Source organism: Aythya fuligula, chromosome 1 (assembly GCF_009819795.1).
Source record: "Aythya fuligula isolate bAytFul2 chromosome 1, bAytFul2.pri, whole genome shotgun sequence".
Taxonomy (NCBI): domain Eukaryota; kingdom Metazoa; phylum Chordata; class Aves; order Anseriformes; family Anatidae; genus Aythya; species Aythya fuligula.
In genome coordinates this window covers 93,819,009-93,827,695 of record NC_045559.1, presented here as the reverse complement: position 1 = coordinate 93,827,695, position 8,687 = coordinate 93,819,009, and the positions used below count along the sequence as shown (strand labels likewise).

Here is an 8,687-nt window from a genome sequence, read left to right as displayed (position 1 = left end):
AAAGTAAAAGTAGCTGCTCAAATCTACCCTGCAGTTAGTGGTATTCTATGCTTAAAAAGAATTCAGAACTCTCACTAAGGACACGAATATAAATAATAATCAGAACAGAAAAGTACCTGAGACATCCTGCTGTGCAGCAGCACAACCATGACCTGAGAAGCCTCCTGGGGCATGAAACAAGCATGCTTCTACGCACACAAAACCTGAAAGAGCAAATGCAGCATCTGCCCTATGACCTGAGGTGGTGAGGCTGAGAAGGGCAGACACTGAACTGGTCTAAGCATTTTAGGGCAGCAACCTGGCATAACCGCTGCTGTCTAGTTGTCACTTATGTGGGTTCTTAGCAGCCTGATCAACACCAGAAGAGCAGCAACAGCACCAAGAGGTCTCACCAGTGAATTACACAGCACCTACTCCACTCCATAACACAACACGAATTTCTAGACAGTGGTCACATTACAGTGACAGCATAACAAAAATTTTTTGCATCCTTTGGGTAGGAGAACTGAAAGAGTAAGAAAAATTTCATTAGCAACCTTTAGTAAAAAGCTGATTGAGCACAATTCTCCTCACATTCATTACTTCAAAGTAACCAAGAATGAACATTTTGAATGTAAGAATCAACTAAGGCTGGTGTTTGATCACTTGTTCAATTCCAGAGAAGTTCAGGGTGGCACCACAAAAGGAAATTCTCATCTCTGTTCCTTGTGCTGCCACTAGCACTCATGTGGCCAGCCTTGTTACGGAGCTGATCAGCTGGAAGAGTTTCTGAGGATGTTAGTGTTCCCTGGGATCAGTCCCCACTCCCTCTTGTTCAGTTAGCACTGTCGTTAATGCTGATACAAGGATCCAAGGACACAGCTGAACAGAGGAAGGGGACAGCTCACACCACATCAACTTGCAGGAATAATGAATACTACACCCTTAATTATGATCGTATTTAACACAACTACATTAAGTAGTGGTTACAGTGCCAGTTACAAATGGTACTTCTGCAAAAGGCAAAACATTGTTGAATCACAGATCTGCATGCTAAATGTTGAAAAAGTGCCCAGTTAAGCCCTTAGGCAGGCTTCTGTCCTCATCTTAAAAGGAATGTAATTCTTAATACATGAGGCAACTGCTTCTTCTGATATTTTAAATATAGGTTGTTGTTTATTTATTATTAATTAGTAGCTAAAGAAGTCATACCACAACCGTGTATAGAGAATGCACATTCCAACAGAGTATTTGAACCTTTACTTAGAAATCATTTTAGTTTTTGTTTGTTTGTTTGCTGAAGAGAGTTTTAGATTCAGACTGTTTGTAAAAATCAGTTTGGGGTACTTCTTGGTATATCATGTACCTGAACCTTCTTGTTTCCCTCCTCATCCACAAAGAATTTTACCATTTGTCTTGATGTGTTTGCCAGAAAAACAAAGAACTCTTCCCATGTTACGGGGAACATTTCCCTTTTCACTACTTGTACTGGTGAAGCTACAAAATTAAAACACAATTCCCAAACAATCCAAGCAAAATGTTAGAGAAAGATGTTTTATCTGGTATCAACATTAATAACTTATAATAATAATAATTAAAAAAAAAAAAAAGAATGTAAAAAGCAGTCAAGTTCCACAATGCTAATTATTAATGCTAGGAAGTGGTATTTGGATTATTTATTTATTTTATATCACCTCTTGTTGTAAATTCCCACTGTTAACAGGTTGACTTCTAGTCAAGGTAATAAAGCATCCAGGAGTAGACAAAGCTCCTATTTTGAGAAAATATACAAAAATCACTATTATTATATTAGAATCTCTGTTGTATGTATATACAAAATAATTACCTCAGCATTTGGTTCAGACAGTGCTGTTTTAAGTCACGGAATCAACTATTTGATCCAAGAGAGTCAGTGCTAGAAATGGATTCCTAGAAAACCATCTCCAAGTTGGAATTGTTAAGTACGAGAAAGGAAAGCTATTAACCTAAACAGAACAGAATTAAAAAATGCTAACTTCCCTGCATCGTCCTATTAAATTACTACTACTGGTTAGTGAAGAAACCACATTCAGAACATAAAAGGCAGCAATGTTCATTCACATTATTTTCCCTGTTCCCTTCAAAAACTTCCAAAAGAGCAGATGGTTTTCTCAGGACTTTCAGAAGTCCATTTAGACATTCACCAGGTCCAATTTCAAAAAGCCAGCAGCAATGACTTTCTGTTACAACTCAGGAGGAGTTTAAACTTGTTTCCTGAGAAGAAGCAACCTACAACTTGTGAGCTCCAGGTCATCCAGTTCATTATACACCGTAGCCTTCCCATATTCAAATGTAACCCATGTTCTGTAAGCCAGAATAACCTAAGTAATTTCATTCCTAACTTTAGTGAGTAGTAATCTAAAGTAATCTCAAGTAATATTTTGAAAAGTTTGTTGGCTGTTGGAAAGGTGCCCGAAAGCAGCACCTGTATAAGTACTTCAGACTCTTTATCTCTGTTTGTCATCTGGCAAATCTGACTCAAGAAAGAGACAACATCGCACGGCTGCAATCATTTCAATATTCAACCATGCACAACAAGTGCTGTACGCTTCCCCCCCTTCCCACCAGTCCCTCAGTTGTGGAAGAGCTGCTCAGAATCTATGAGGTTCAAACACAGCCAGTTCTTTCCCATCATACAGCTCCTGCAGTTGGTTTGACTCATATTTTATGGAGGGTTTTTCAATCTGCACTCCAGGCTCCAAAGCATTCTGTCCAATGATTTTAAGATTTACAATTTTTATTTTCCAGGTATTTCCCCGGATCGGACAGCTAATGAGTCCAAAAATTTGTTCAAAGATGCCCAAACAAACGTTGCCTCTATGTACCGTACCAGCCACCGCTACTAGTACTAAGCCATGCCGAGACATGACACATTTCAGTCCATCAGAATTCAGATTGGGGTTGAACAGAAGATATTCTTCTTTCACTAATGAGAGCAGACGAAGGCTCACCATTTCTGCACCAACATATTCTTCCATGTTTTTTTCTAACGTGTTGTAACAGAACTTCAGTTTGGCATCCTCCCAGAAATGCTGTGGTCCCCATTTTTCTTCAGATTTAACTCCCAAAGGATGTTGAGAATTCAGGAGTTCAAAGAACCACTGGCAGAATTCTTCTCCTAGATAATGAACATCATCTTGTGGTGACTTCGACCTCTTTTCATGACTCTGCAATCAAGAACATTTTTTCTTAGAATATTTAGTCTTAACATGTGAGTTCATCAGTTAGAATAGCCTAAAATTCATTTAATTCTTCTTTTAAACATTCTTTGTCTCCTTCAAATGTTCTGAGATGGAAAGGAAGAAAAAAAATGCAGTAAAATCTCATTGTATTTTAAAGATCATAATTACCTAACAACTAGAGAATCGGGGTAGGTTCTCTGAAATTCAGTTAGAACAGTCCTTCAGTTTTGTCTTGGTCTGCAATTTATAATCTAAGAAGGAAATCCTGGTTCTCCCCCTTTGGCAGGGGAAGTATTTTTAAAAAATTTCTGTGAGACCCGAGTTCTCACACCACGAGGAAAATCTTCTGCGTAAAAAGTACACTGGCCTTCATGTTTCCAAAAGAAGTTACAGAAAAAGAAGGATACAGAGCCATGCTTAAAAGTTAATCTCATATTAAAGGATACCAATTCAATATAAAGTGCCTATAAATTAGGAAATACACCTTTTTTTTTTTTTTCCCTCTTTTATCTTGCCTTCGGTCTCTTCTTTTTTCCTACCTTTTAAGCTTGCAAATTGTGGCGTTCTCTGCACCTTCCTACAGCTGATAAGAACAAAAAGTACTTACATGGAAATCACCTTTTGAATCAGCCACCTAACACCTGAAACTGACAGAATACTTCTGATTCGTGGGGTATTTCAACCATGACGGCACAATACGCTAAGAAAATATGCAATCGATACATTCCAGAACTTTCTCACCAGATCATGTGCCTGAATTTAGCATTTACTGTATGGCAGTAAAATTACCGAAATCATCCAAAAGATGACATTTGTAGCCTTCAGCATATACAAGAAGACCGGAACTCAACCAAGAGTGATAGGTAAAAAAATTTTAAAGCCAAATGCATGGCAAGTATCATAAACAAGTATCAGTTAGCAACCAATGATCATGTTAATCATCAATGATCATGTCAATGATCATCCATATAAAAGAGGGTTGCAAATCAATCCAAGAGTTATATCAATAAATATGCACTGCATTATGTATTTTTTAAACACTATTATGGATCAAGCTAAAAAAAGTCTACTCCTTGCAGTCCTTCCTGGTATTTCTACAGCCCCATGTAGAGGAACAGCAAAAATTAGGCATAAACTGTCAGGAAACTAATCGCTTTGCAATTAAATATTTAAGAAAGGTTTTTAAGTCAGTTATAAAAACATATTTGGTTGAGAAGACACTTCTCTCCAAAGGAAGCGTCACTGTAACAAAGGCAGGAATCAGGTGCTCAAGTACAGTCTTGTTGGTCCATTTAATTCCTACATATAAGTAGTTCACCTATCCTCTGTTTTTTGCTTCTTTGTTTGTTTACAATAGCAATCATTTTTTACTTAAGAAAAATCACTCGAACTTTCCAGTGTAAAGACACATGCCCTCCAATTGTAAGGTGAAAAGATTTTTGAACAAAAACTAAATGTACAGTTGTTCTGATCAAAACCTGTTCCTAGAATTAAGTATGAAAAGTTTGGAGACTTCTCTACAGAAATTCTGTAGTTGTTTAAAGCAAACTTTAATTCCTAATTCTGTTAGGTAGCTTCCTGCTACCTGTGTCTTCAAAATGGTGAAGACCACATGAATTAAGAGAAAACAAAGACAAAGTAAGATGTATATGATAGGTAAAGCAGCTGAATTTAAACAATTATTTAATTTAATTTTAATTTAGTAAATTAAAAAGAATTTAAAACAGCTGTCTTTAAGTACTTACTTAGTAGAATTTAATTTGCTTACCTTCAATCGCAAAACTTCACCATTGGTGAGTAATTGGAAAGTGCTCTTGCAAGAGCATTTTTTTTCCAAACATGCCCACAAAATATTGTTTTAAAAGCAATTCTCAGCTAAAACATAATTTTAATCAGTTAATCCCTGAGAGAGAGAGAGCTGCATTAAATTATCAGCAGCTACAGAGCTCCAGCAGTCCAGCTGGTGGGGCTGTTGCCCATTATGTCTCTGGTATACAATAGCTGAAAGAGCAAGGCTATTTAGAACTTCATGGTAAAGATCCAGGAATAATAGAACGCTCAGAGTTCATTACACCACAGCAATCTTGCTGCATGTCATTATTTTGAGCCTCAAAATAACCTGTAATAGCCCAAACATACTTAGTTTCACAACATTAAGTGTTACTAAGATCAAGTAAAAAATGACATGGAACTGGCGCTCCTACGGGCTTCACATTTCAATGACATGAAAATCCTCAAAAATTTATTCTGCGCCCTATTAACTGCAAGACATCAGGAGCAGAGCTTACAGACAGAGCTATTTTGATTGCACTGTCTCTAGAAACAGACCAAGGGCCCTTCCAAAAAAGGCGTTTTCTCTCTGTTCCGTCCCCCACAGCATTTTAGACCCCACTGACAGACCTTTCACCCAACAATCTACTCTAGTGTCTCTTTGCTTCGCACTGGGATGTGCCCCGCTGATAGTACTGCCAATACCTGGTGTGACTGGGTGAAGACTGAAAACGCTACGCCCATCGTCAAATTTCTGACAACATCCACCACACTGAAAACTAGTAAGGGACTATGTAGGGCTTCCGTACCATTTCCATTGTTCTCAGTTGTCCTCAAATCCACAGAATTACCTGTCAATACTCCCTATTCCAGTACAATTTAAAAATTAGAAGTGTGAAGACTTTACATCGAGTTCAAATTTACGCTTTGCAAGATGGAGCAGAGGACTCTGCTCTGCAAGCTATGCACTTGCACAGACACCATTAAATAGTGTAATTAAACAAAAATAAACAAGAAAAAAGATTCAGCATCTTCATAAAACACATGTGAAGAGCCTCCTTCTGGACACAGGTTAGAACATTTACACTAGTTATTCTGCAAAAGCCAAGCTGAGCATCCACAGGTCTTTCAGAAAGTAGCACTCACCTCTGCATGTGTTTGTCTCTCCCCTGACTCTGAGCCGTTTGATGGGAGCTTCCCATCCCAGTACTGCTTTACATAAGCAATGAGTTGATGTTTCTCAGAGGAAGGAGGCACTGCAATTCCCTGTACTGCCAAATACTTAAAAATTGTTTCTCGATAGACTTTTCTTCGTTTCAAAAGTTCTTCTACACTTTGGCTGTAAACCAAAATGGCACTAATGGCTTCTGCAAGTGAAGAAAACAAAGTTAACAGTTACTTTTCTCACCAATAAACTACAAACCTCTGCTATTTCTTATGCTCCTGACCAGCACTCCTAACAAAACACAACCCTAAGTGAAATGCAATTGGTTATAAATTCATTTGTAAACTGAAATGTGAAATAACTAGATATAAATCACATTAGACACAGTAAATAAACACCTGAAGCCTTGCAAACATGTTTAAGAACAAGTGGTGTTTTTACTGAAGAGCTAGCTACCTTATAATCTCTATTACCAGAATCAAGGATTGTTTGGAACCCCATGTTATCTGAGTTTGATGAAAAGGATGCAGTTTTTTCTTCCAAATGAAATTATGAATATTCCTCAAGTATGTTGAGATTTTCAAGCTCTGTAGAAACTCCAAGTGCCTCCAGAAGTATAAGGATTCTTGCACACAATGCATTTCACCCATAATTCCACAGACACAACTAGTCCTCCTTCCAAATTTAGTTGATCTGATTGTAACATGAAACTATTTCGGCCTTCCAGCTGCCATGCAGCAACTTCACTAGCGGAAGCTAAGTTTAATTTCATTCTCCATTTGAAGAGCTCTGGAATATTTTACATTAAGCCATCTACCTGTCTTCGTGAAGGCAGGACTACACAAAGAAAGAAGAAACAGACAAATCTTTTGTTGCTCTGCTGCATATGGAATTTGAATCTTAATTTCTGCATCAAATGGGTAGTTCGGTGATCCGGCCAGAAAACATTGCTATTTTGAAGAATGTGCCAGTACTCAAATGTTCCCTGAGAACAGAAATTTGTCAGAAATGCAGAAAGGTAACCTCTGATTACTCACACACTAAACAACAATTCCAGTACCATAAGTTCACAGTTTTTTAGATAAGGCAGCATTGTTTGTGAAAAGGAGGTTCCCTCTGGGCTCCAGAGGATTGATGGAAATGAAATCCAATCTCTTCTACCTCTATACTAGTCATATTTCTAATCCCAGGTTCATAAGAAACATCATACTCAGTAACACAATGACAGAGCACTGCAATGGGACTTTCAGAAATATCCAGCTGTGATATTCCATAGCAAAGTTAGGAAGACAAGCTGAAATTCAATTTTAAGGCAGTTGTGGCAACCAGTTCTCACCAAAACTGAGGTGAGACAATTATCATCACATATATTAAAACTGCATAAATGTGAAAAGGCCATGAGCTTAAGTACGAAATTATTTCGACTTTTATTTTACCCTATAACCACTACAAAAGTAGATAAAACGTGAGAAAAAAAAAAAATGCAGGCATATGAACTTTTGAAAAAAACATGCCCGACAAATCGTACTGGTTTGAGTTATACTGAGAAATAAACACACGCAAGGTTTTTGGGCGAGCTCGTTACAGGGCAACGCACTGCGCAGCCCTCAGCCGAGCACACAGAGGTTTCACTTTCACGAATGAGACCTGAACACCAGGCTCCGAGGCGCACCCAGACCAGGCGGGGCCGGGCCCGAAGCGGCCGGCCGGAGAGGGGCTGGGGGCTGAGGGCCGCCACCCGCCGGCGCCCAGCTCCCCCCACACACACCGCCCCCGGCCCGGGGAGGGGCTGCGGCACCTTGGCGGCTCTCCGGGTGGACCAGGCGGTTGGTGATGGTGTCCGTCAGCGCCAGCAGCTCCTCGGTGCCGAGCAGCTCGAGCAGCTGGCGGCACCCGGCCTGCTCCCGCTCGCTCAGCCCCGCCGCGGCCATGGCTCGGCCCGGCCCGGTCCGGCCCGTACCAGGCCCAGCCGCCGCCGCCGCCCGGCTCGGGCCCTTAGCGACGGCGGGCCCTAGCGACGGCCGCTTCCGGTACAGCGCCCCACGCGGTCCCCCAGCGCCGCCCCGGCCGCCGGCCTCAAGGCGCCGGGGGGAAACGACGGCTGGCACTTGAGTTCCGCCTGGCGGCACCCGTTAACTCTTTCCTGCCGAAATAGCACCGTGTCGACGGCAATAAAACAAAATCTAGTAACAGCTGGTACGCTAACAGACGCAGCAAGGAATTTATATACATGGTATATACGTTCCCATTTCGATAAACATTTCGCCTGCAATGTGCATATGACACTGGATTTGAGAACCCTTGCCCTTATGCCAAACTTTGCGCTTTTTTTTTTTTTTTTTTTTTTTTTTTGGCAAGGACCTTGTCAAGATTAGACAACATAGAGAATTAAAGGAAGCTTGCAGTCAAGGTTACACAGAAGTCACCATTTTGCGGAGGGCAGTCATAATCTGAGATCAAAACCCACAAGGAATTTACGGGACAGTGAATAATAAACAAGCCAGCGTTTGCAGAGGACAGTTCTGAACTTTTCTGAAGATGAAGAAAAAGTG

The 8,687-nt window shown here is 40.2% G+C and overlaps 1 protein-coding gene across 1 annotated transcript; it reads right to left on the bottom strand.

Moving 5' to 3' along the window:
- Positions 1 to 1,623: 1,623 nt before the first annotated feature.
- On the bottom strand, positions 1,624 to 8,096 carry C1H3orf38 (chromosome 1 C3orf38 homolog). The gene is made up of 3 exons (XM_032194793.1): positions 7,934 to 8,096; positions 6,117 to 6,337; positions 1,624 to 3,185 (listed from the first exon to the last, which is right to left on the bottom strand). The coding sequence occupies exons 1-3, from the start codon at positions 8,064 to 8,066 to the stop codon at positions 2,610 to 2,612; spliced, it is 930 nt and encodes a 309-aa protein (XP_032050684.1). The 5' UTR covers positions 8,067 to 8,096; the 3' UTR covers positions 1,624 to 2,609.
- Positions 8,097 to 8,687: the final 591 nt, after the last annotated feature.

What these genes read in the sequence shown, in the direction of transcription:
- C1H3orf38 (XM_032194793.1), bottom strand. Translation starts at nt 8,066, where the DNA reads ATGGCCGCGGCGGGGCTGAGCGAGCGGGAGCAGGCCGGGTGCCGCCAG. An exon ending in CCACCCGGAGAGCCGCCAAG is followed by an intron (nt 6,338 to 7,933) that starts GTGCCGCAGCCC and finishes CTTCACTTGCAG; the next exon opens with AAGCCATTAGTGCCATTTTG. An exon ending in AGAGACAAACACATGCAGAG is followed by an intron (nt 3,186 to 6,116) that starts GTGAGTGCTACT and finishes TCTTGATTGCAG; the next exon opens with AGTCATGAAAAGAGGTCGAA.